Source organism: Cucumis melo, chromosome 4 (genome assembly GCF_025177605.1).
Source record: "Cucumis melo cultivar AY chromosome 4, USDA_Cmelo_AY_1.0, whole genome shotgun sequence".
Taxonomy (NCBI): domain Eukaryota; kingdom Viridiplantae; phylum Streptophyta; class Magnoliopsida; order Cucurbitales; family Cucurbitaceae; genus Cucumis; species Cucumis melo.
Genome location: NC_066860.1, coordinates 32,160,990 through 32,186,190, shown reverse-complemented (window position 1 = coordinate 32,186,190; position 25,201 = coordinate 32,160,990). Strand labels below are relative to the sequence as shown.

The 25,201-nt window shown below is 32.9% G+C and overlaps 6 protein-coding genes across 8 annotated transcripts; 3 read left to right on the top strand and 3 right to left on the bottom strand.

Moving 5' to 3' along the window:
* The first annotated feature begins 2,158 nt into the window (after positions 1-2,158).
* Positions 2,159-3,918, top strand: LOC103486649 (secoisolariciresinol dehydrogenase-like). The gene is made up of 2 exons (XM_008444661.3): positions 2,159-2,252; positions 2,999-3,918. Exons 1-2 carry the CDS (start codon positions 2,209-2,211, stop codon positions 3,780-3,782), a joined length of 828 nt encoding a protein of 275 aa, XP_008442883.1. The 5' UTR covers positions 2,159-2,208; the 3' UTR covers positions 3,783-3,918.
* Positions 3,919-5,822: 1,904 nt separating this feature from the next.
* LOC103486652 ((+)-borneol dehydrogenase 1-like) lies at positions 5,823-8,439 on the bottom strand. The gene is made up of 3 exons (XM_008444665.3): positions 8,312-8,439; positions 7,756-8,071; positions 5,823-6,373 (listed from the first exon to the last, which is right to left on the bottom strand). Exons 1-3 carry the CDS (start codon positions 8,344-8,346, stop codon positions 5,903-5,905), a joined length of 822 nt encoding a protein of 273 aa, XP_008442887.2. The 5' UTR covers positions 8,347-8,439; the 3' UTR covers positions 5,823-5,902.
* Positions 8,440-9,744: 1,305 nt separating this feature from the next.
* LOC103487146 ((+)-borneol dehydrogenase 1-like) lies at positions 9,745-11,387 on the bottom strand. The gene is made up of 3 exons (XM_008445368.2): positions 11,267-11,387; positions 10,590-10,905; positions 9,745-10,454 (listed from the first exon to the last, which is right to left on the bottom strand). Exons 1-3 carry the CDS (start codon positions 11,308-11,310, stop codon positions 9,981-9,983), a joined length of 834 nt encoding a protein of 277 aa, XP_008443590.2. The 5' UTR covers positions 11,311-11,387; the 3' UTR covers positions 9,745-9,980.
* A 3,202-nt stretch (positions 11,388-14,589) lies between these two features.
* LOC103486651 (40S ribosomal protein S17-like) lies at positions 14,590-15,313 on the top strand. The gene has a single exon (XM_008444664.3). The coding sequence runs from the start codon at positions 14,708-14,710 to the stop codon at positions 15,125-15,127; it is 420 nt and encodes a 139-aa protein (XP_008442886.1). The 5' UTR covers positions 14,590-14,707; the 3' UTR covers positions 15,128-15,313.
* Positions 15,314-15,906: 593 nt separating this feature from the next.
* On the bottom strand, positions 15,907-19,499 carry LOC103486650 (uncharacterized). Of its 3 annotated transcripts, none has more exons than XM_008444662.3 (8): positions 19,307-19,494; positions 19,123-19,225; positions 18,925-19,029; positions 18,086-18,171; positions 17,701-17,945; positions 17,154-17,343; positions 16,449-16,632; positions 15,907-16,379 (listed from the first exon to the last, which is right to left on the bottom strand). In XM_008444662.3, the coding sequence occupies exons 1-8, from the start codon at positions 19,357-19,359 to the stop codon at positions 16,068-16,070; spliced, it is 1,278 nt and encodes a 425-aa protein (XP_008442884.1). In that variant the 5' UTR covers positions 19,360-19,494; the 3' UTR covers positions 15,907-16,067. The 3 variants fall into 3 exon arrangements, with proteins under 3 accessions (XP_008442884.1, XP_008442885.1, XP_050940071.1); XM_008444663.3 differs by having other exon boundaries at positions 17,701-17,927; positions 19,307-19,493; XM_051084114.1 differs by having other exon boundaries at positions 15,907-16,632; positions 17,701-17,927; positions 19,307-19,499.
* A 719-nt stretch (positions 19,500-20,218) lies between these two features.
* On the top strand, positions 20,219-23,811 carry LOC103486653 (uncharacterized). Its single transcript, XM_008444667.3, has 3 exons — positions 20,219-20,575; positions 21,003-21,221; positions 23,318-23,811. The coding sequence occupies exons 2-3, from the start codon at positions 21,063-21,065 to the stop codon at positions 23,483-23,485; spliced, it is 327 nt and encodes a 108-aa protein (XP_008442889.1). The 5' UTR covers positions 20,219-20,575; positions 21,003-21,062; the 3' UTR covers positions 23,486-23,811.
* The last annotated feature ends 1,390 nt before the right edge of the window (positions 23,812-25,201 follow it).

Sequence of the window (25,201 nt, the reverse complement as noted above, 5' to 3'; positions counted from 1 at the left end):
ACATAAAAGATCATATTGCCTTTTCGTTCTTGTAGCTTCTGCAATCAATTCTTCGTTAACCTTCAACCGTGAATGATCTTTTTAATATTTTTCCACTGCCGAATCCTGTATTCGAAAGTCCTATTTATACATATACGATTTATATGTATAAATCTTATTTCTTCAAAGATAATTAGCAAGATTCCTAAAATGAAAGAGAATCTTTTATCCTTTAATTATCTCATCTTTTAAAAGAATAATCTCATAATATCTTTTAGATAAAAATTATTTTTATCCTTTAATTATTTTATCTTTTAAAAGAATAATCTCATAATATCTTTTAGATAAAATTCTTTTTATCCTTTAATTATCTCATCTTTTAAAAGAATAATTTCATAATATCTTTTAGACAAAATATTCAACATAATTAAATTTAGATAATCATGTACTATTGAGCTTAAACTAGGATAGGATGCTCAGTTTCCTTAAAAAAATTATTATACTACTGATCTAATCTAACAATACTAAAACCTAACAAAGGGTTTTAAATACATTCATATGCTAGCTAGTGTTCATCCAAACAGTTAGGTAAATAAATTACACAATGAGTTGTTCGTCTTCTTTTTTAAAAGCTTTTGTCCTAATGAACCTCGTGATCACCATACATTATTTCAACGGTGGGGCTTCTGTCTTCCTCCCCTCTTTTTGAGTGGTCTCAAACTCTCAAGTTGGTCTACTTTTTTCTATTCAAAACTTAAAAAACGGCAGGTTCCCTATTAAGCCTAATTTAAAGACAAGATTCTCAAATCTACCTAATAATATTCTTGATTTGTCTTAATCAAAAACGATGGAGATATTTTTATAAATAATCCACGTCCATATCAAATAATAGCTACGATTATATAAAATATCTTGCCTCTCAATAACTTTTTCCTTTTTTCTCTTGGGAAAAACCAATTATATTATAGACAACAAAACAGAACAAACCTACAATATTACATCATTAGTCCATTAGTTGAGCCTAATTAATTGGGTTTGGTTCAGTTTAATGAAGTCCTGTGTTTTGGTTGACCTATTTTATTTGTCTCAACTCCGTTTTTTGGTTGTTTCAAATGACAACAGTTCAAATAACAAGTAAAGTAATTGTTATAAACTTATTGATTGTTCAACAATTATGAGTGGACATTGAATTATACTATCATAAACTTATCCAAGAATTGAGGATTGCATGTATATAGGCCCCAAATTAAACATGGTCATATTTTGGATATAATAGTCCTACTCGAGGTAGAGTTAAATCAACTCAAAATTACCAAAGACCTTCTCTAAGAACATGGGTTCTTCATTTATTACCACAGACATTAACATTTTAGATTTACCGAAACAAATAGTTTCCTCCAATTTTCTAGTCCTTGCAGGCATATCAAGTAGTTTTTGGCTTCATAATTCTACTCCCTCGTAGTCTAATGATCTCCAACATTTTGCTTTATGTGTTCATCAACTTCTACGCCATCTACTTAAACCCGAGGCTTTCCTTCGATCTTTTGTGTTCAAAATAAATCATTTAGGATATATAAAGTTTGTAGATTTTGCGCAGAGAATGGCCGGGACAAGCTTGTAATTAATTGAAGTTAGGGAAATAAGGTAAAGGAAATTTTGATAAATTATATTTTGTTTTTAGGAAATATTTATAAAAGAAAAGAAAAAGGCAGTGAGAGTTTTCGCCATATATATCCAAAATTATGCTTCTACCTCCATTGTCAATGGTTATTGCTATATTGATCTGTTCATCTATGACTCTTGTAAATGGATTACTCTCCCCTTCACACGTCTCTGTCAGTAGTTCACACGTTATTATTTTAGATAACACTAATTAAAATCAATGTTCGCTAATCATATACTTTCTTGTTGTAATTCTTATCGTTATAATCACATTTCATTATTCTATTCGCTAAAAAATTAAAACTTTTCACAATAAAATAAAATAATCGGAAAACCCAACAGTGACGACCAACTTACATTAATTTTCGATGTATACACACATGTTTGGTTGGTATTCATAACTTTCTCTTATCCGAAATTAAAGATTGCTCTTACAAAAAAAATAAAATAAAATAAAATAAATAAATAATTTTTTAAACCAACCTTTTCCATTATAAATTTAAACCCTCCGATCCCCTCTACACTCATCCATACACTCTCTCTCTACAAGAAGAAGAAGAAGAAATAATGACAAGCAGTGAGGTTATCTCTCTAACAACAGGGCAGAGGAGGTAACGGAAACAACAACGTTTGATTTCTTTAACTTTTTTTTATCCTTAATTTTCAAACTCTTTCCTTAATTCTTCTCTGTCTTTCTCCAATTTAGTATATATATATATATATATATATACACACACACACACACACATATACTGATCTTCTTATACTTCTTCTCATCATTCACCTCGAACTTAAAAAAGGAAACTACTCCTTGAGTTTTATAATTTTTTTTTATCTTATTATGTCGCGCTTTCATCAGCTTATTATATATATCTAAGTAAAACATAAAGCACGTTATATCCAAGAGATAATTGGGTTTTAATAGGAAAATTTTAGTTTAAAAAAGCGTAAACATTTTAATACATTGTTATAGGCATACTTATCAATAAACCAATGACCAAGAAACCATTTTTATCAAAAAAAAAAAAAAAAAAAAAAGTCAACGAGAAAAAACATCCTAGCTTAGGTCCCACAATGCGATAATTTTCATTAGCTTGTTTATATTATATTTAATATATGAATACCAACCCAAGGCTAATGAAAATAACTACAGCTTATATTTATTTTTAAAGTACAAGTTGAGTCAACTTGTATATGAACTCTTACAAGGTGCTTATTTGATCAGGTTGAAGAGTGTATACTTTAGTTCTTCAACTTGCCATGTCCAATTTGGCATTTAACAGATCTCTAAAATTAAAAAAAAAAATGATAAATTCTTAATTTTTTTTTTATTTTGTCCGGTTGTGTGACCCATTAGGTTAGAAGGAAAGGTGGCCCTAATAACTGGCGGCGCAAGTGGGATTGGCGAATGCACTGCAAAAATATTTGTCCACCATGGTGCCAAAGTCGTCATCGCGGACATCCAAGACGACCTCGGTCATGCACTATGTGCCAACGTGCTCGGCTCGACCAACTCCCTCTATGTTCACTGCGATGTCACAGATGAATCCCAAGTCCAAGCGGCAGTGGCAGCTGCCGTAGAAACCTTCGGCAAGCTCGATGTCATGATGAATAATGCAGGCATAGTTGACCCCAGCAAGCCTCGAATCATCGACAACGATAGAAGTGACTTCGATCGAGTCCTCAACATCAATGTCACTGGCGTCTTCCTCGGCATCAAACATGCGGCACAGGCCATGATCCCAGCGAAAACTGGCTCAATTTTATCGACCGCAAGCGTGGCATCGTATATCGGTGGCTCTGCATCGCATGCTTACACATGCTCGAAGCACGCAGTGGTGGGGCTGACGAAGAATGCGGCCGTGGAGTTGGGACAGTTTGGGATTAGAGTAAATTGCCTGTCGCCTTATGCATTGGTGACGCCGTTGGCGACGAAGTTTGTGGGGTTGAACGGGGCGGAGTTTGAGGAGGTTATGGGTTCTAAGGCAAATTTGAAAGGAGTAACGCTTAAGGCTGAAGATGTGGCTAATGCAGCTTTGTTTCTGGCAAGTGATGAAAGTAGGTATGTGAGTGGCCATAATTTGTTGATCGATGGAGGTTTCAGCATTGTTAATCCCAATATCAATATTTTCCAAAATTAGGAGCCATGTTTGAGATTAAACTAAGTAAGTACTTCGAATTAAAGAAGGTAAGATTTCTAAATCTTATATGGAACGGTTAAAAATGTGGTTGTCTCATTGAATAATAATACTACCCACCTCTTTTTATGCTCTTTAAGTCTTAATTATCTATTGTTTAATTTGCATGTGGATTGGTTGAGGTTTCTTGGAAACTTTATTATATATTTGAATTAAGTAATAGAGATTAACAACAAAAATTAAAAGTTTATTGGAAAAGTAAAAGATATAAATGACTTTCTCATTTTATTTACTATGCATTCAATGATATTTATACACATATGAGAAAGAGAGATAATTAGTTACAATAAGGGGCTGATTAACAATATAAAACAGAATGTAACTGTTTAATAAAGTTAAATATATAATTAAAAGCATAACATTTTGAATTTTAAAAATTAAAGGATTGTAGGGTTGTCGTTTTGAATTTATTTATTGTCTTAATGGACGTCCCACCTTAGAATATTTCAAGCCTGTGTAAGTAGGGGCTGTCCATTTTGTGCCATTCTAAAAAACGTTTTCGAAAGCATATTTTATTTATTGTCCAATTTGAAATAATTGGTTTCTAAACGAGTTTAAATTAGTAATGCAACTGGGCGGCTATTTTGTAACCATATGATTCACATATTATATGAAGAATCCTATGTTTAATTCTTTTACATACTATTTGAAAAATGTAACATTTGAGAAAATCTCTATCCACTAGAGACTTTGATGCAAAAATAATATTTAAGATGTTTAATGGATACAAATTATAACTTTTTCACATTCTTTTTATAATGAAATTTAAAATTACACGAGTATAAATTGTTTTTTTTTTTTCTTTTTTTTACAAAGATATAGAATAGCAAATAATTGATATATTTAATAATTCCAAATTTTAATTGTATTAAATAATATTTGAATTGTAAAATACAAAGGCACTAACTTTTTCTTTGTAATTTACGTAAATCAGCTTAATTTAGTACCACAAAAGCACTTTATTTAATCGTAATTTTTAAAACAAAAAGGTTTCTTTGGGAAAATTAAATATTTGATTTATGAAAACAAAGAGGTGTAAATAATATATAATAGCAATTGGCTGTCGGGAGGACATTTGTTAGTTAACATCGGCTCTTTCCCGCTATTTCGAACCACCTCTGCTGCTTTCAACATTGACCCTTTCTTTTAGTTGATGAATCTATACTTTCATGAACTTACTTACTCCCTTCCTTCTGGATACCATCTCCTGCTTTCTTGATTTTATTGAATATAATTCCAAGTTTGAACGATATATAAGGAAACTAATAGGATATCCACCTAGTAAAGATTGTTTTGTACATGAACTACTAACTTGTATCGTATTTTTTTCAAAATAAAAAAACAAATATATAATAGCATAACCGAACAGGGAATTAATATATATATATATATATACACACACACACACACATATATATGTATATGTATATGTAATTCTTCTTTAAATATAAGATAAACCCTCGTAGAATACAACATTCTCTAAGAAAATGTATATAGAACAAAACAAAAAGTGATGTCGTTATTTTATAGATTTTTTTCTTTTTTAGTTTATTTCTCGTTTTATAGATTTTATAGATGTGTCTTTTAAATTATTTTTTGAAAAATATTTATTCACCTTCTAATAAACTAGGTGAAATTAGATGAGTTACAAATTAAATATAATATATTGTGTTTTTTTGATAAAAAAACACAAATCGGTGTAAGTGGCGTTTAGTTCAATAATAGTTAACCCATGACCTTACTCTTTAAAAACCTAGAATTGATTCCTCACACGGTAGTAGTATCAAAATCTCTCCTTCTTTTTGTCAATGCAAAAATACATATAATTTCTTTACGGCTATCTATCCTTTTTCTAAAATGTCTTTTATTATAACTTTATTTACTCTTTACTCATGACCTCTAACTAATCGTTTCCTTCAAATTCCATATGCTAAATAAAGCACATAAATACTTAATAAACACCCCAAGTACAAAGACGAAAAATAAAACACAAAATACGTTTTATAGTTTATGAACTACTTATATAGTAGGGAAACAACCCTTGTAAGCGTAGCTATAGATTTTCAGTCCATGAACTTAAGAGTCTTAAGCATGGAAGGATTGACAACACTATACCCTCCATCGACTACAAGATTGAGGCCACTGACATATTTAGCATCGTCACTAGCCAGGTAGAGTGCAGCGTTGGCTATGTCATCGGCCTTAAGAACGCAACCTTTGAGATTGGCCCAGCTGGTGACCATGGTCTCAAGCGCCTCCGCTTGCATCGGATTTCTAGGACCTGCAATCCCAGTTGCTACGACGAAGGGGGCTACGCAGTTGACTCTAATCCCGTGTTGGCCGAGCTCGGCAGATAGATTCCTCACCAACCCAAGGACTGCACATTTGGAGGATGCGTATGGGTGAGATGAGAGGCCGGCAATATTGGTGGTTGCGCTGGTTGTGAACAAAATGCACCCATTTTTTTGTGGTATCATTACTCTGGCTGCATGCTTTGCCCCCCAAAATGCACCCATCACGTTCACGCCCAACACCTTTAATATCATTCAATTAACTTATACATTAAAATGACTTGTTTTTTTTTTGTAAGTTTATTAAATGTATTTCTTTAGCTTAAACTCAAATAAAGGAATGGTTTTCACTAAAACCACACAATTTTTCAACAACACATGAATTTTCGTTGATAGAAATGATGTTATGTTCATGTATTAAAAATGTGGAGACAAATCTAGATCCTACAAATTACTTATAAAAAAAATTAGTAGGTAAGTCCTACTCCGAAATTTGTTTCAAGTAGAGATTTTTTTTTTTTTAAAATCCAAAAATGATAAAAGTTTGAAACTAGGTTAATTAAAAATTAACGCAACTAACATTTTGTCTAAACACTATTAGAACCAAACGCCATCTTTTATTATATCGTATCTACCAATAGCTAACTCTACTTGAAAAAGTCTTTATGAACTATTATATTTTCAAACATCAAAGACAACTAAAGACTAAATTAAATTCAAATCTCTATGATAAAATATGTCACACGTAAGAGTTAGTTATTTAGTATTATTGTTGCATAACAATAAATAATATATGTATAGTTAGTAAGAAACAAATGGTTTGTTGTACTGAAAAGAGTGATTCTTATTGTAATATCCATTGGCAAATACTAATTTAACATTTGAGAAACTAATTTAAATTTGCAATGTAAAAACTCGTGTAAATATAAAATATAATGTAAATGCACTGATAAGTAATATTATGTTGCAAAATCTTTATAAATCATTGTAAATGGCAAAGAATTAAAGTTGAATTATTTATCGAATATCCTTTTAGAAAAAACTGACGTTTATTTATGTATGAATTTATTTTTAAAAAATTGATATCAAACAGAATTGTCAAAATAAGCAACAAAATAAGAAATCTGCGTGGCCCCTCCTGACCAACAAAGCAACAATTATTTTATAAAAAGGCTAAAACCACCACACATATTTTTTTTAAGAAAAATATATATAGATATCGTGGGTCTAGCAGGTTGAATTTTGAAACCAATTACCACACACACATATGTATATAGAAATTGTGGGTCTAGTAGGTTGAATTTTGAAACCAATTACCAAAAAAAGAATTAATTAAGAAACTAAGATAATAAAAGCTTTTGAAAGATGATCACCTTGTCTTCTTTGTTCAAGTGTATACGAAAGGATAAATTTGGTTGTTTGTTATCAAATATTGACCAATTTTATGTTTTTTTTTTTTTTTTTTTTTTTTTTGCTATTTTAAAATTTAACATTTTATGTGATTTTAGATATCAAATTTGATAATTTTTCAATTGTAATCATACTTTCTGGTTTAATATTTTTACTATAAAATTAAAACTATATCCACATATTATCTTTTCCCATGAAAATTGTTAGTCTATTACCTTGTCCAAGTCAGATTTTGTAACGTCCAATATGCCGCTAAAGCTACGATCAATAACGCCGGCGTTGCTGTACATGATGTCAAGCTTCCCATGCCGGTACACGGCGGCGTCCACAACATTGCTGACGTCTTCTTCCTTGGACACATCGCAGTGGATATAGTTTACGTCTTCCCCGAGTTCATCGGCGATTTTTTGGCCGGCTTCGTCTTGGATATCGGCGATTGTGACTTTTGCTCCATTTTCATGGAAAATTCGCACTGCACTGGCTCCGATCCCGCTTGCGCCACCGGTGATGATCGCCACCTTCCCTTCTAGCCTGAAATATCATTTCATTTTTTTTTTTCTCTTACTTATTTGAATAACGATTATTGGTTCTCATTATTTGGTTAGGAGGAAATTAAAATGCAATTAAGTCATCTAAGAGATATAAAAATTTTGAATTTCCAAACATTTTTTTGTAAAATTCTTAGAAAATTTTAAATATAAAATCTAGAGATTAATCTTAAAAAGGTTTTTTTTGAAATAGTTTTAGGGTATGGAAATTAAATTACTTTACCTTCTAAGAGGATTTGGCGAACAATTAAGAGCCATCTTCTTCAACGAGAAATGAGGAAATGAAGGAAACGGTGGAATTAATAAGGAGAAATATACAGAGAGAGAGAGAGCTTTGGATTTTTATTTTTGAAGGGTGAGACTTTATGATAATGGCTATTGATATGTTTATAGGGAGATGAGAAAATATGATTGCTTGGTCAAACTATTATTATTTTAGGGTTTCTTCGAAATATTTATTATTTAGTATAGATGTGACAAATTCTGTTACAGATTTTTAATTTTCTGTTGCTGAAACATTCACTTACCTTGTTTAATTATGAGTTTTGGAGTTTCTACAATTTAAATGTTTAGTTGGCAAGAGGGGACGGTTGTTGGTATTTGAATTAATAGCAACCACAGTTTCATCTTTCATGTTCTCGTAATCAAATTTATAATTTATATTAACTTACTTGTTAAAGTTTATTGGTTTAATGGATAAATTTATAGATCTTGTTGATAATAAATTTAATATAATATTAGATATAACAACAAAAGTATATCATTTTATTAACATACCTTTCGACTAAGAAAGGCTCGACTTGGTCTTAGTCAAGCTCGACCCATGAGTATTGTGACATGTTGACCGTTTGGTCTAAGGCCAAATTCAACCCCAAGTATATAATACTAAGTTTCGGCGGAGTGTCGAAATGTATATTCAATGTTGTTGTTGCTTAGTGTAGGAGACTTATGTCCTCACCAAGGTTAAGGGTTTTCTTCCTTGACCAATCAAGCTACGATCTATCCTATCTTTTCTTTTGAGTTTGGAAGTTATATCGTTGGTTTTTGCATATTTTAAATTGGTTTAGGACTTGAGTTTGAGTTGGTTATTATACACTGATCGGTAGGAATTTAATAGACTTCATCTGAAGGATGGGTTACGTTTTAGTTTGAGTTAAGATTTTCTTTTTCTTTTACTATTAATGTGTTCTTTAATATCAAAATTTTACATAAACACATTTGTTCCACCAATTTTTCTAAATGTGTTAGAATTTTAAAATATAACTATTAAATACCAAGAATTGGTCTTTGAAACTAATTGTCATCGAAATTAGGTATTTCATAAGTGGTCATATTTAGTAGGTTAAGTTATAATTCTAGTTTCAAAATAATACATGTGTATATATATATATATATATATAATGAGCTAAAGGGGAAAAAAGAAAACTTTTAAGTTAAGAGTGTTATTATGTAGAATTTTGAAACAACCATTTCAGTACAATTTAAATGGTCGAATTATATAATCAAAACAAATATAACAGAAATTGACGTGTGGCTGGTGATGTTGCAAAATAAGCCAACTAAACGATGACACGTGGTAGCCTCGAGACTTGAATCAGAATTGTTTGGACGGCTGAATTTCGAAATGTAGCACTAAAAGAAAAGGACCGATCAGGATTTTGAACCAAACACCAAATTGAATTTTATATGTTTTTTTCAACTAATGTAGTGCCGACACGTCACAATTTATCCTCTCCCAATTCCATTTTTGACCGGCCTTCCTTATTTTTATTATTATTATTATTTATTTTGTTTTACAAACATAAACAAAATTATTATTAAGATTAAAGGGCCTAAATGTCTACAAACAATAAAATAAAAGCATCATAAGAACAGAATTTTTAAATTTTTAATTAGAGTAGAGAAAGAAAACGGTTAACAGTTTGAAGCATGGAAGGATTGACAACGCTATAGCCTCCATCGACCACAAGATTGAGACCGCTGACATAGTTAGCATCGTCGCTAGCCAAGTAGAGCACGGCCTTGGCTATGTCGTCGGCCTTAAGGACACGACCTTTGAGATTGGCCCAGCTGGTGGCCATGGTCTCAATGGCTTTTGCTGGGACTCTAGTCCCTGAAATCCCAGTGGCCACGATGAAGGGGGCGACACAGTTGACTCTAATACTATGTTTGCCAAGCTCAACGGTTAGGTTCCTAACCAAACCAAGGACTGCACATTTGGAGGATGCGTATGGGTGCGTTGAGAGGCCAGCAATGTTGGTGGTTGCGCTGCTTGTGAACAAAATGCACCCGTTTTTCTTTGGTATCATTACTCTCGCTGCGTGCTTTGCCCCCCAAAATGCACCCATCACGTTCACGCCCACCACCTTTAATATCATTTAATTGATTAATTAATTGAGTTATAGTTCTTGAAGCTATTAGTTTCGAATTGATATGTATGCCCAAAAAACCCAAAAAAAAAAATGGAACCATTCGTGATCATCCATCCATATTGAATATACCTTGTCCAAATCAGACTTTGTAACGTCCAATATACCGCCAAGCTTACGGTCGATGACACCGGCATTGTTGTACATAATGTCGAGCTTGCCATGCCGGTGGACGGTGGTGTCGACCAGCTTGGCAACGTTGTCTTCCTGCGTCACATCGCAGTGGATATAGCTTACGTCTTCGCCGAGTTTGTCGGCGAGTTTTTGGCCAACTTCGTCTTGGATATCGGCGATTATGACTTTTGCTCCATTTTCATGAAAAATTCGCACTGTACTAGCTCCAATCCCGCTTGCACCGCCCGTGATGATCGCCACCTTCCCTTCCAGTCTGAAAAGTCCGATATTGCGTTGTTAATCATCGAACCTTTTTTTTTAAGTGTAATTTTCGTTTTATTTATTTATTTATTTTGTTAAACAATATGTGGAAGTGAGAAAAATTGAAAACAAACAGAGAATAAAAAGAAATAAAACACACACAAAAAGAAAACAAGAAATCGAAATATTATCAAACGATCTGGAACTAAAAAGGTAGACATGAAAGAACAATACAAAAGTGCAGTGTCAGAGATTAGAGAGTATATTGAAAAATGAATAATAATGGTGGATATTTATATATAGTTTGCTTCTTTAAATTAAAAAAAAGAAAAAAGGGTAATGATCTAAATGGGTTTTGGCTAATGGAAACTTACTTTCTAAGAGAAGTTGGAGAAGAATTAAGAGTCATCTTCTTCATCGAGAAAAAATAAAAAGAGAAAACGAATTAAGGAAGCAGTGGAATAGAGAAACAAACAGCTTTGGATTTACTTCTTTATTTTGAATGGTGAGTATATGATACCAGCGGTTGAGATATATATAGGAATAACAAATCTCTCTCTCAACAAATCTCTCTCCACTCTATAAAAATAAAATTAACAAATATTTAATAAAACAGTAATCTATAATTTTATTATTTTCTTTTTTCTTGGAGAAGCATACAAGAAGAGTATATCTTACAAACAATGGGATTCTTAGAAATATGATAATTATAATATCATAAATTAGGTTCATAGCACATTGTTTTTATATTTGCAAAAATAGCAAAATTGAAGCTCAATTTACATTTTAAGAATACAAAATTACGAAGCTACCCTTTTCAGTCATTTCACGTTTTTTTCTTTCCCAAAATTCAAGGTAATTACGGATACCAATATATACAGTTTATACACCAATATGTATCGTTGATACACCTGATTTGTTTCATTGATGTACTGTTCATACACTTTTTTGTTATTCTCTAATACTTCACTGATACATATTATTAGTTTAACACACTTGATATATTGTTGATAAGGTAAGGAGAGACAGCTTGTGTAGGGGACTGGATGAAAGTTTGAAGAAATTGACGACTTGCTTGGACTCGTCGACGATGTGGTCTGAGCGTGAATAAGGAGCGGCGGTCGTCGATGAGAAGAAAATCATTTTGTGAAGCAAGGAAGAAGATGGTGGTAGTTGCACGCAAAATGAGAAGAGAAGATTAAATATATAATTAATAATAATATAATATCATTATTATTAATAATATCATCTTTCTATTCCTTTTCTCTTCCTCTTTTATGGGGCTCTTGCAAATTTAGCAAAATTAGTTTAATAAATTAGGTCCACAACACACCACTTTTAAATTTGCAAAAATGGCAAAATCTAAACTCAACCCACATTTGAAAAATGAAAAATTACAAATCTACCCACTAGAATTATCAACATTTTCACGCATCACTTGATGTGTTGTTAATATACTCAATGTGTGGTTGATACACTTGATGTCTTGTTAATACATTTGTTATGTTTTGCTGATACACTCGATAAATTAAATAACACTTGATACACATCATTGGTTTGATACATTTGATATGTTGTTGATACATTTGTTAAACTTTGAAAATACACTTAATCAATTAAGGACACTTGATGAACTAAGCACGATACATTATATTATCGATACAGTACTTGATTAAGTTTAATACACTTAATACACTACTGATAAACATTTTATACTTTCACCGATACACTCGACAAATTTAATACACTTGATGCAGTTCATATGTTTGATATATCCTTGATGTACTATTGGTATATTTTATATATCTACCTATACGCCCAATTGATTAAAATACACTTGATACACTTGAGATTCTAATGATATACTTAATATACTTCACTAGTACATTTTGATACATATTATATGTTTGCTACACTAAGTTACATCATTTATATACTTAATAATACTACATTAAATTGCATAAAATTTGAAAAAAAAATAATGCAAATATGATGTAGAGATTTACAAAAAAGGAAGAGGAGAAGGTGGAAGATGAAGCATTAAAGAGAGATGATCAATGAAGAAAATCTCCCAAATATTTTAGAGATTAAAAAAAATTCTTTAGGTATGGAGAAAGAAAATATTAAAGACATTTGATTTTACCCTAAAGTTTTATGTAAACGTTTGTTCACTTTGACATTTTGTCGTTTTCCATTTATTTTAAACGTATGTCTTTCATATCTTTCAAAATTTTAAAATTATTTTGATGACATCTGCCAGTTTTTGTTGTTGAGGAATTTAATTTCACTTTGGAAAAACAGTTGCCCACTTTAAGTTCATTAATATAATTTAATGTTACATAGTACAACAGTTAAGATATGTAGGTTTGTATAAGTTCAAGAAGATGTGTAGATGGTAAAAGGAAGTAGCCAATTGAGTTTATTTAAGGACTTGTCAACTAATATATATGGATCTTTCTCTCTTACCTTTTAATTATTCTGTCCAGAAATATGTTACCTTTCGACATTTTTCTTGAGTTATTGACAGCTATTAACAAATCACAAAATATTTTCGTCATTAAGTCTCTGCATGTTTCTAGATCGTTGAGAGTTTTATTAGGTTTTCTTTTTATATTGTCTTCATAACCTAATTATATTATTACAGCAATAAATTATACAGTGAAAATCTGGAAAACAATGTATTGATATAAATAATTTAATCATAACTATTAACAATATTAGGTTGTTGACAAAACATGACATTATCATTAAAGCATTCCATTATTGCATAAAAGCATAACAGTTTTAAACAACAATAATAATAACATTCAATCCTAGGTATTTTCACAAAAATACACAACTTTTTCACTTTAATTGCTCGCTCGTCGTTACACCAAAATTTTCAAGTTCAAACTTCAAAATCACCTTCAAATCTCTAACATGAGCTAAGATGACATTAAGATCAATGATTAATTAGCACTATTGTGTATTAAAATTCGTGATCAATAGTGAACAAAGCAAAATCAAACTTGACAAAAAAAAAAATCAACCAAATATACATAAATAACGCTACTTTAATAAATCTTGCAAAGACTATTTTTCAAAAAGAAGAAAGACAAAACTTACCTTCACAATATCATAAAACAAAACACGTGCAAATATTATAGTCTACCTTGAAGTATCGGCTCTCTCTCTCTGTTTTTTTTTCTTTTAAATTAAGTCTATGAACACTTGTCTCATTCATAAATTTTATACTTAAAAATCCAACTTGTGTACTTCAACCAAATGCAAATTAGAGTAGAATGAAAGAGGTGACACTTCGATGCTCATTTTTATTTCTTGACAATGCTTCCCGCTAATTTTATTTTGTTTACATTTTTAACATTTTAGAAGAATTGGAAGAGAGAAAAACAAGAATTACAAAAAGGAGTAAAAGGAAATTTAAAAATTGAGTATCAAGAATCATAAACAAAAGTTGAGTATCACAATAGTATTATAATAGACAACAATTTTTGTATTATAGACAACAATTTTAGGAATTTCCCGTATCAATTTCGTAACGTCACACACAAGCCAAGCCGAAATCAATAATGTAGAGGTGAGATCGGATCATCGCTACAAGGAATCCCATCTTCTTCGGCGGGCCCAAAAAGGCAGCCCAACTTACAAGCCCAGTTATTTAAATCTCGATCCCTTCGTTAAAAAGGGCTGTATATAATCCCCAAACCCTACGCCTTCGTCTCTTTAGGTAAAACTCTGCGCTCCGATTGGCCGCCCTTTCTTCCGCCGTCGCTAGGGCACACTTTCATCCTGCACCTCATTCCTCCGGCAGCAAGATGGGTCGCGTACGCACCAAAACAGTGAAGAAATCTTCCCGTCAAGTTATTGAGCGCTACTACTCGCGCATGACCCTCGACTTCCACACCAACAAGAAGATTCTCGAAGAAGTTGCCATTATTCCTTCCAAGAGACTACGAAATAAGATTGCCGGATTCTCCACCCACCTCATGAAGCGAATCCAGAAGGGACCGGTTCGCGGCATATCTCTGAAGCTCCAAGAGGAAGAGCGCGAGCGCCGAATGGACTTCGTTCCAGATGTCTCCGCCATTAAAACCGAGCAAATCGAAGTGGATAAGGAGACTCTCGATATGCTTTCTGCGCTTGGAATGAACGATATTCCTGGGCTTGTTCAGGTCGATCCGACTGTGCCGCAGCAGGTTGGGTTTGGATTAGGAGGTCGCGGTAGGAGGTATTAAGATTATTGGCTAGGGTTTTTCTTCTTCTTCTTCTTCTTCTGATTTTCTGTTGTGGCTCAATACAATTTTGTTTTTTAGTTTTGTTTATGAGTATTGTTACTTTCTGTCAAGCTAGAGAATATGAAATTTTCATATTGATTTCAAGTAACATTCTTCAATAGAGAGATTTGGTTTCCAATTTTTTTAGACTGTTTTGTTTAACTCTGTTTTATTGCTAGTTTTGTTCATTGTTCTTGATCAGCTCATTATTCTTTTGTTTAAATCTTTGTTCGACGGAGTTCATGAAGTAGAACATCATGGCATTGATTAAAACGTCGACGCTCCAAGTCCCGCGAATTTGTTGAAATTAATGGAAATATATCATGGAAAACTAAGAAATGTATTAAATTTTGGCTTTAAATCTCAACTCTTTGCATAGTTTTTTCAAAATTTTATAAAAATAGATGATTAATTACTATAAATTAGACTTCTTTGGAAGTTTGAGACATGTTAGATTGAAAGTTAAAATATTGTAGATTAAAATTGTAATTTGACTTCACATGAAAAAGAAAGTCAACAAGTGACATTCATGCATGCCTATTAGTCAATGTACTTGTTTTACCATATAAAATTGAATTTGTTGGCATTTCACTCTCTTACCAACAATCAAAGAGTAGGATATGGACAAAAATTAGTTCGATGCTTCCCTCTAAAATCACCATAAGCATCTCTTATATCATTAAAAGAAAAAACAAAAACTACTTTAGGTTATTGAAATATACAAAAAGTAAATACATACATAAAGTTAAAAAGAATTTATATATAAAAAATGATAATTTGGTAACAACATAATAATATCCATGTATAGTGATGTTATTCAAAAACTAAAAATCTGGAAAAAGCATGAGTTTATATACTCCATACCAAAATCAATATGGATTGGGGTCGTCATACAGTTTGATCAATCACTTGAATTGGCGAGGCCAACCATGTTGAGCATATGACGGTCCTCTTTGAACCTCTCCAACACACTGCCCTTCACTCCATTATTTTCAGTACTCCCACGCTGCTTTTCCTGCTGTCCTACTCCCCAGCACTCTATCACTTCCAGCTCTACTCGGTTCGTCTTTGACAGGCATGGGCTCCTGAATGTTGTACACTCGAACGTCTCCCCCTGGTCGAAGCTTGCCGATACAAACAGGCCAAAATGGTTCACTTGTCCTCCAAAACCTATGCCGTTTGGGATGCTATCCGAACTGAAATTTACCGCACACTGCCAAACAAACCTCGTAAATATCAGAATCCAAAATTGAGTGAAGATTAGAAAGTTATGTGAAGTTACCCATTGTATGTGATTGTTTGCTCCAGTTGGTTTGAATATGGCTGCCTTTGGATACAGCTGAAATAGGAATGATTTAAGATCTCCATAGAAATCACCATGCCTCTCCCATGCCTGAGAAGCATAGCCTCCATATATATAACCATCTTTATCCTTCACTATCAGCACCGTCGGTCCTCCATCATTTCTGCAAAAAGATTCAATTGACCAATTATTCTAAAGCTGCTTCCTCTCACGGATTCACTTGCAGTTGACAACTAATACAGAAAATAGAGTAAGACAAGCCTAACGAGGAAAGATCCCAAACTTGTTTTGGAAAAGTTTGATTGATCAATAAGACAAAGTCTACTAAACTGATCAGATGTCACATATCCTACAAGTATGCATTTCATTTTATCGAATTAGCTTGGCTTAAAAACATAAATTGATAAATAAAGCTTTAAGTACTCTACTTATATTTTGGTTTGGCTCATTGGCAATGAGTTTTAATTATTTAGTATATTGTATCTTTTATGCACATTCACAAGGGATAGTAGAGAAAATAAGAGAGGCCGTATAGGGTTGTCGCTTTCTTTTCAACTTTTTGGAGGGGCTGGCTTTATGCTTCCGATTTGTTTTTTCAAAATGCAAATCTTGTTGCTCGTAAAAAATTGAGATCGCTACAAAAAATAGAAAAGAGAAAAATAAAAGAATTAAAGAATTGCTTACGTTATGTTACCCAAAAATGTAGTGAAACTCAGACCATTTACAGCACTATGGTAAAGTAGTCTCCACTCCTCCAGCTCATGCTGAGGAAGAGCTCCTCCTATATGCCAAGCATGCACCTTCTTCAATAACACAAGATTAGAATCTACATTTTCCCCATAAACCAGGTTTGGAACGTGGCAACCATGTCTCCCTACACAACCACCATAAAAATTCATAAGAATTATAGAACTTTTCTAAAAAAAAAAAAAAAAAAAAAATCAATATCTAGACCATCATCAATATGGTTTGGCACTTAGGTCAAATAGTGAAGTATTTAAAGCAAGCATAACCGTGCAATTGTCGGTTCTAGCACTTGTATTATGTCTAATCTAAATCAAGCAATTATCATTAAGGGGAAACACAGATCAATTAAAAAGATAGAAAAAATAATACAGATCAATTAAGATGTTAGAGGAAATAATAATCATCACTCCAACGAACTTAAGGCACGAATAAACTTAAATCTAACTAGTATTGGACAGAGATTGATGTAGATATAAGCAAATACCTATATCAGGTGGCATTAGTAAACTTCCAAGAAACTTCCTGACAGATGGAAGCAGCGAACACCAGTTTTTGAAATTTTCGTAAGTAAATTGTTCATCATTCTCTGAGAAAGTTGCTGCGCGAACAAATATTTGTATGGCATCCTGATGTGAATCCAATCCATGTTCATTATTTGTTGAGGGGAATACAGAATTGAAAATTGCTATTAGAACCGATTCCAGATCAGACCTGGCATTGGCATGAAAGCTAAGAAGGCACATATAATCGCAGCCAATCAAATTTTGAATCAGAAATCTATATTTTGGGATTTGGTGGGTGGGAGAACCGGTAGCCTTCTTTATAGAAAGTTAATCTTTAAAAGAAGAACAAGAACAAGAAGAGATTACCTTCCAAGGACACCATCATCTGACACATCTAGTAACTGATAAATGAACTCTTCAATTTCTTCATTTGTTCCTTTCTCAAAAGTGCCCTAAAACGAAAATGGTGACAAAATAACAACAATCATCAACTAGGGTCAACAATATTAGAAGGGTTACAAAAATAAATCATAATGAATGACCAAAAACCAGGTGCTTAAAGCATTCGCCAACAGTACGATGAAAGGTTTCTACTTCTCATGTCTTACGTGATCCTTTCTAGGCCTTCCAAACATTTGAATTTAGTTTTAAACAAAGCAAACACCAAACCTCAGGTGCAAGTTCAACGATAAGATATTAGCATCACCTCTCATCAATTGTAGGATCGAACCTCTCATTTGTAATGTAAATAAGGTCACCTCACTTGCAAGGCCATGGGCCACGAGCTTAGATAGTTCAAATCACATTCCTATCACAATTAACATTTTCTAGTTATTGGGTCTCTTCTTAAGTTCACTAGGGATTATTAAGGTATTGATAAGAAAAGGTTAAATTTACCTTCACGGGGCAGACTTTTGATTGAAACTTTCTATAGAATAACAAATTACCGTAAAGATCAACTTGGGTTCAATAGCGATTTAACATGAATGTCCTCAATTAACATTTTCTAGTTACTGGGTTTCTTCTCAAGTACACTAGGGATTGTTAAGGTATTGATAAGAAAAGGTTAAATTTATCTTAAGCAGCAGCTCTTTTTGGGTTCAGTGATAAAATGATCATATACAAACAAGAACTACAATAAGGGTAAGACATAATATTCAGAATGTACATTGAATTTGAAGAATAGGGAAACCCCAATAGCTTACTTTAGCTATAACGAGGTCTTCGTAAGTAAGTTTCTTGTCCTTGCGCTTCTGAGTCACTAAATCGAACAATCTTTCTCCAAGAGGACCACGAAGACCAAAATATGACTACACAAAAACAAAACCCAGAGAATCGGTGAAAGGGAAAAAAGAAAATCAGAAATCAACCATGTGACAAAAAGAGGAGTTACAAACTCTGACCTTGAAAACAGAGGGGGATACGAATTTGCCATCACTATTTGATTGAGCAGCAAGGGATAGGAACAGTGATTCGAGATCTTCCAGCTCCTTCTGGGTAAAAGCTCTGCGGCCATAAGTGAATACGATGAAGAAATTGATGGATTAAATATCTGTGAATATGTGAAGAGAGTAAAGAAAGAGAAACCTGGAAGCTGTTGTGAAGCGAGAATTTGTTCGAGGCGATTGAGAGTTGCCCATTTACACAGAATCAGAGATTGATGCCTTTGATTATCTTTCCTTGATCCGCCTTCAACCCGGAAATTTTGGGGAAAAACATACAAAAATGGAACTTTGACTCGACATCTTTTGGGCCAAATGTGCTATTATTAGTCACTTTGATCTTGAGGTGGTTAGTTCAAGATCTTTGAGTGTAATTATTCTATTACAAATTTTTTCTTTGATCAAGTACTAATTTGATTGATAACTTTTGAAATTTTAGTTAACTCACAAAATTGGTTTTTGTTTAATAAAATATATAATTTAATCCTCGATTTTAAAATTGAATCGTCGTAGTTTGATCAAATATTATAAATACTCTTGTATCGATTTAGGCATTTTGAAAATTTTATATTATGTCATAGTAGAAAAACATTATTTTATAATCTTGCAAGAAAAATGGTGTTACGAGTGATTTTGAACCAAAAGGATAAATCCAACCAATAACCGTGAAAGAAAAAAGGATCGAAACTTATATAAGTGTCTTGACAGAATGAGAGAAGAGAATTCGACTTTTTGGCTCCATCTTCCCTTGCCTTCATCCTCAAAGGATGGGTCGAGGAGGCCTAATCAATTCAACCATACTTTTGTCTCGACCTTCAAGTCAAAAAAATTCACATAAGATTCGACTAGGTTGTATATAAGTGAATCAGAAAACGTAAATTTCACCTATAAATCAATATATATTGTCATTGTCTATAAATCAAATAGTTTGGTGAATTTTGAAGTTTGGTTAAATCAGAAGAAATAAATTCTAAATGGGTATTTAAACTGTCATTAGGCAAGTTTAAGTTTTTTTTTCAGGTGTTAATTGGTTAGAATTTCTCACCCATACTGTCTTATAAAGAAGTAACCATGGAACAAAATTCGTCGATAATGGTGGACACGTGCGAGCCTCACTGTCGCTCAACCTCAACCCAGCTGAATGCGACCCAATTCACTAGCTTCATCTCGAAGAAATCTGATTCCGACTAAACTGAGATGCCCCATTCGATCAGTGGGCTTTCTTTTTTCATTCTAACTCTCCCAATATTTTTTTTTAATTTCTGTTTTCGTTATATTCAAAAGTTTGGATATTTTTGAGGGATTGCTGTTCTCAGCTTTTCTCAGTGGGAACACGTTAGTGGATGGTAATTTCGGTGAAGATTTCTGCTCGATTTTCTGGGTTTTCTGTGGATTCTCAGGTTTTGTTTGGAAGGTGAGAAAATTTTGGGAACAGGATAGAAGTTGTTGAATACTTCTTTTGTTTGTCTATGTTTTCATTGTGTTGAATTATAATTCTCTGAGAAAAGAGATGGGGAAATGGAATTCTGATAGGGTAAACTCTTGAAACCATTCTTGAGCTTTCAAGTTTTGTGTTTCTGTTGAATTTACGCCTTGAATGTTGGGGGAAAAACCAACCTTCTTTACTTTGATGAAGAACATTGCGGAATTTAGTCTGAGTTGTTTCTTGTAGATCTATTTGGATCGAATTCAGCTTGATTATGTTTTCCCTCTGTTTCACTGTAACTTGTTTTTTCTATCAAGTCTATATTCGGTTTTTGTTTCTTAGAATATATCAAGGGAGTTACTTTATTTGACTTATAATTATCGAGTTATATTGATGCATAGTGATGTATATGCAGCTATTGGGTAGGACTGGTAACTTGATAGCTTTTGGGAAAACATAAAACTTGGTTGTAATAATGTCAAGACCTTGGGTTCTTGTGTGTCTGCTGTTACTGATCGTCTTCTCCTCACAATTTGAGTGGAGGCAACAGTATGAGAACGAGCTTGAAGCAGGTCCAAACGCCTCACAGAGAGAACCCCTTATCTCAGAAAGAGAGGAAGCTGTAAAAGAAAAGGTGAAATTCCACTTATGTAGCTCTTTTTCCCATAACTTTTCCAGACCACTTGTATGTTTCAGGTGTTCAGATTTTTTTTAAATGCTTTCAGTGATTAGATGTTCAGTTGTTGTTGCTATTCCTTTTTTTTTTTTTTTTTCCTTTTGAAATGGAGACAAGTTTCTTCATTAAGATTAAAAGAGAGACTAACGCTCAAGTTGTTGTTGCTATTCCTATTATGTATGAAATAATATATGCATTTATTGAATCCTCAGGGATCATGATAGGCTAGAGAGTTGAGTGTATGTGTGTAAGTTTGCAATGAGAGGTGGTGGTAATATGTGTGAGGAAAATGCGTAGATTGAGTAGGCCCTTTGGAATATTGTTAGTTAGAGGGGCTTGGGAGAGAGGTATGTAAGCCGTTGAGGCAGTAGGAAGGGGATTACCTTTTTGCTGAGTTTTCTTATAATTGGTTCTCTTTATGAGATCTTGGAGAGGTAGGGTGGCTCTTGAATTCTCGCCACTGCTTGTTTATAAATATATTGAGGCTAAGGCCTATCAGGTTATACCCCAGGGTTTATTAAAACACCCCCTTGAGATACATCTAAAGGGTAGGAAATTTTGCGGGTGTTCTTTGTGTGTGATTTTTCTGTCTTGAGATATTGTGAATGTGACTGATTGATAATCTGAGATCTTTCAGTTTTATCAATGGAATGTCACTTAGAGGCCGTATAATATGGTAGACCGCATGATGCACGAAAATGGTATTCAAAGATTCCTTCTTGACCATAAGGACAAAAATAGAGCTTTCCAATCTTAATTTCTAAGAACTTATTGTTACGCGAGGGAAGATCCAAGCAATCTTGAATGAACCCAGGATCTACAGATTGCATCATCAATAGCCAATATCTTGAGAAGTAGATTGGTTGGTTGTATGTCAACAGTGATTAGAAAAAATAACCGATGTTTCTTCTGCTTTGTACAAGTGATACAACAAGAGGGGAAGTTGGAGAAAATGTTGCATGTAAATTTCTTCTTTTAATTTTTTTTAGTTTTGTTGCTCTTACAATCTTGGAGAAAACAACCTTCGTCAGAATGTGATCCTTCCATGAACCCTCTTAAAGGTGTGCTTATTCTTCATCCAGCCAGAAATGTTGAAACTATTGTTTAGAGATTTACATGAGAAAATACATGAATTTTCCCATCATTTGCTCCTATATCATGAATAAGCACGGTGATATCTGAAATAAAAAACAGAGTTTAGCTAATCTTCAAACTCCTCTCTATGAAGCATTTCCTACATTTTGGTCCCAACAGATTAGGCCTTGTGGCATTTCTTCATTTGCAACATTCCACTACTGAAGTAAGTGTTTATAGTTCTCTATTAAAATTCTCGTCAGTATCACATGTCCCAACCATTTGATCGTATTTCCTTGAATGGTGTGGAAGTGCGCTTATTTATTCTTGCTGGTTGCACCAATCCTCTACTACATTAACTAATGTATCCATTCAGTTCTATCAGTAGCCAGGTTCACTCGTTTCTGCTCATGTTGTCTTTCCAAGAAAGAACTGTATCTAACCCATTACCTCTCCGCATCAAAAGACTATATGTAGTTTTGGCTCCTTTTAAAGCTCTTGTGTCCATCCTATATGATCCAAAAGATGGCAGTATTGGATGAAATACATAACCTGTAGTCATATTGCCAGACTGCCAATCATCTCTTACTTGTCAAAGGTATCGTTGTTAGATTCTTGTGAAATGCTTCAACGGTGGTTGGTTGATCCTCTAATCAAGAGGGAAAACTGTACGCCTGGATGCTTTTAAGGTTCAAATTATGGTCAAATAATATTAAATATATGATGACTATCGACCAATCTTTCCTTATCCTTCAATCAGAGGAAGAATGATGCAGCAACCTACTTACAGCAATCATGCTATATGGTTTATTCTCTTACTATGTTTCTTGTTTCTTTTCTCCATCTTATTCATGATCCACTGTTCATTGTCTTCTCTGCATTGCTCTGGTAGTATCTAAGTCGTGAAGATGACAATGGTCTTCTTGATTTCTAATATGATCTGTAAATATAATACCAAGATTCTTTAAATGCTACTGTAGATTATCCTGTCCCAGGAGAAAAATATCCAGAGATTGAACGAGCTGGTGCAAAGTCTTAGAAGACAGTTACTCCAATGCAAGGGTGAACACGAGGCCGTGAATAGCACGGTGAAGCCCATGACTGAACTTCTAACAGTGTTTGACCAGCAGCCTATGCTGGATGATTAGTTCCCATGGCACTGACCACCACGGTTGCTGTTTGCAAGCTCCGTTTCTGTTCAGTAATCTAGCTTGATGATGAGGTTGAGTCTGAATCAATATTACATTTTGATAGGACTTAACTGTAGATGTAGAACATTATCTCCATGTTCAGCTCTATACATCATTGATAAATGACAATTATATATCAAATCTAAGCTCTATTATAAGTCATTGTAGATGCAGTTGTGAATTTCTTCCCTATTCTAAATGGTGTAATGGGGGGCTACAAGAGAAAGAACTCGAATTTCAAACACAATATTTGAAATAGTGGCATTTGAAGTGAATTACTGAAATATCCATGGGCCTGTTCTACATGTTGATCTCCCAAATGTAGTTGGATGACAAAAGCTAGACTATTAGGTGCATTTTGTGCTGCTGATGCAGTCAAATTACCTATAAATTATAGAACAATTATAATACTTCAGATAGTACATTCCATAGGAGTAAGGCAAAAGCTTCAAATTTTCTGTTAGTTTTGTCCCTGGCCCAAAGGGAACAAACAATCTCTGTTCTAAATCCGTGTTCTAAATCTGTGTTCTAAATCTGGTTGAGGTTTAAAATAGGGAACTGAAAAAGAAATGCATCGAGATTTTAATCATAAACTCTCACTTTCATCCAAGTACACTTTAAATTAGGACTATGTTGTCATTTTTATTCGTCATAATGATAGACTTCCACTCAAAAATATATTCATGCTCATAAATTTTTCCAAAACATGGTTAAATTCCATATTTAATTTGATTTTCTTTTTATTTAAAATGTTTCACCCATTGTATTATTGCAAAAACATATATAAATCATTGGAATTAGGCTGAGTTTGAATCATGAGTTTGGGTTTGTTTGGTTTAAGTTCTTCAAAGCCATTTCTACTAATGTCAAATCAAAATTTTAAAAAGTATTACAAATTAAATACAGAAGCAGTGGTTTTGAACTTGGTTTTAAGAAGCATTGGCAAGAGTATTGCATATTAAATAGGAAATTAAAAAGAAAATAAAATTGTAATGATAATTTTGAAAAATAAGAGTATAATATTATAGTTGTGTACAACACATTGCTATTTAAGTATAATTTTTTTATCTCTCCTCTCTGTATCCAAATTTTATGGCTGGTCTATAGGTGTGCTACTAAATGCACATTACATACATTCAATGGCAATTGGTTTCAATATTGAAATTTCAAGTTTCACAGTTGAGTGGCTTTGAATTTGTAGCATTTAATCAAGTTTTTAAATTCTATGCCCTTTTCTTTCATATTTTTCTTCCATTATCCAAACATTTAATTGATTATCAAAATATTTGTCAGGGTGAAAAACAGAAGCTTCAACCTTTTCTTATTACCCACAAACACTAATATATACATACATATATATATATATATATATAAGAAATAATGAAGAATGATAAAAGATAAAAGTACATTAAAAAGTGAATTTCTTTTGTACATTCAAAGGACAACAAATCTCTTCAATATCTCCGAAATCAATTTTTTGATATCGCTTTTTGAGTTCTATGTATAAACATATAATACTAAATCTGCAGTTGAACCATATAATATAATGCATCTTCATACAATTAAAATAATTTTGTTAAGGAATTTTTTTTTCATATACTCGTAGTTTTAAGAAAAAAAAAATTGCTTCGTTTTAAAAGTATTACCTTGTACTTTTTCAATATGTAAGAAAGG

What these genes read in the sequence shown, in the direction of transcription:
- LOC103486649 (XM_008444661.3), top strand. Translation starts at nt 2,209, where the DNA reads ATGACAAGCAGTGAGGTTATCTCTCTAACAACAGGGCAGAGGAG. An exon ending in CTAACAACAGGGCAGAGGAG is followed by an intron (nt 2,253 to 2,998) that starts GTAACGGAAACA and finishes GTGACCCATTAG; the next exon opens with GTTAGAAGGAAAGGTGGCCC.
- LOC103486652 (XM_008444665.3), bottom strand. Translation starts at nt 8,346, where the DNA reads ATGGCTCTTAATTGTTCGCCAAATCCTCTTAGAAG. An exon ending in TCGCCAAATCCTCTTAGAAG is followed by an intron (nt 8,072 to 8,311) that starts GTAAAGTAATTT and finishes ATGATATTTCAG; the next exon opens with GCTAGAAGGGAAGGTGGCGA. An exon ending in CAAAATCTGACTTGGACAAG is followed by an intron (nt 6,374 to 7,755) that starts GTAATAGACTAA and finishes ATGATATTAAAG; the next exon opens with GTGTTGGGCGTGAACGTGAT.
- LOC103487146 (XM_008445368.2), bottom strand. Translation starts at nt 11,310, where the DNA reads ATGAAGAAGATGACTCTTAATTCTTCTCCAACTTCTCTTAGAAA. An exon ending in TCTCCAACTTCTCTTAGAAA is followed by an intron (nt 10,906 to 11,266) that starts GTAAGTTTCCAT and finishes CGGACTTTTCAG; the next exon opens with ACTGGAAGGGAAGGTGGCGA. An exon ending in CAAAGTCTGATTTGGACAAG is followed by an intron (nt 10,455 to 10,589) that starts GTATATTCAATA and finishes ATGATATTAAAG; the next exon opens with GTGGTGGGCGTGAACGTGAT.
- LOC103486651 (XM_008444664.3), top strand. Translation starts at nt 14,708, where the DNA reads ATGGGTCGCGTACGCACCAAAACAGTGAAGAAATCTTCCCGTCAAGTT.
- LOC103486650 (XM_051084114.1), bottom strand. Translation starts at nt 19,359, where the DNA reads ATGGGCAACTCTCAATCGCCTCGAACAAATTCTCGCTTCACAACAGCT. An exon ending in TATCCCCCTCTGTTTTCAAG is followed by an intron (nt 19,030 to 19,122) that starts GTCAGAGTTTGT and finishes GTTTTTGTGTAG; the next exon opens with TCATATTTTGGTCTTCGTGG. An exon ending in AAGACCTCGTTATAGCTAAA is followed by an intron (nt 18,172 to 18,924) that starts GTAAGCTATTGG and finishes TTTTCGTTTTAG; the next exon opens with GGCACTTTTGAGAAAGGAAC.
- LOC103486653 (XM_008444667.3), top strand. Translation starts at nt 21,063, where the DNA reads ATGTCAAGACCTTGGGTTCTTGTGTGTCTGCTGTTACTGATCGTCTTC. An exon ending in AGGAAGCTGTAAAAGAAAAG is followed by an intron (nt 21,222 to 23,317) that starts GTGAAATTCCAC and finishes ATGCTACTGTAG; the next exon opens with ATTATCCTGTCCCAGGAGAA.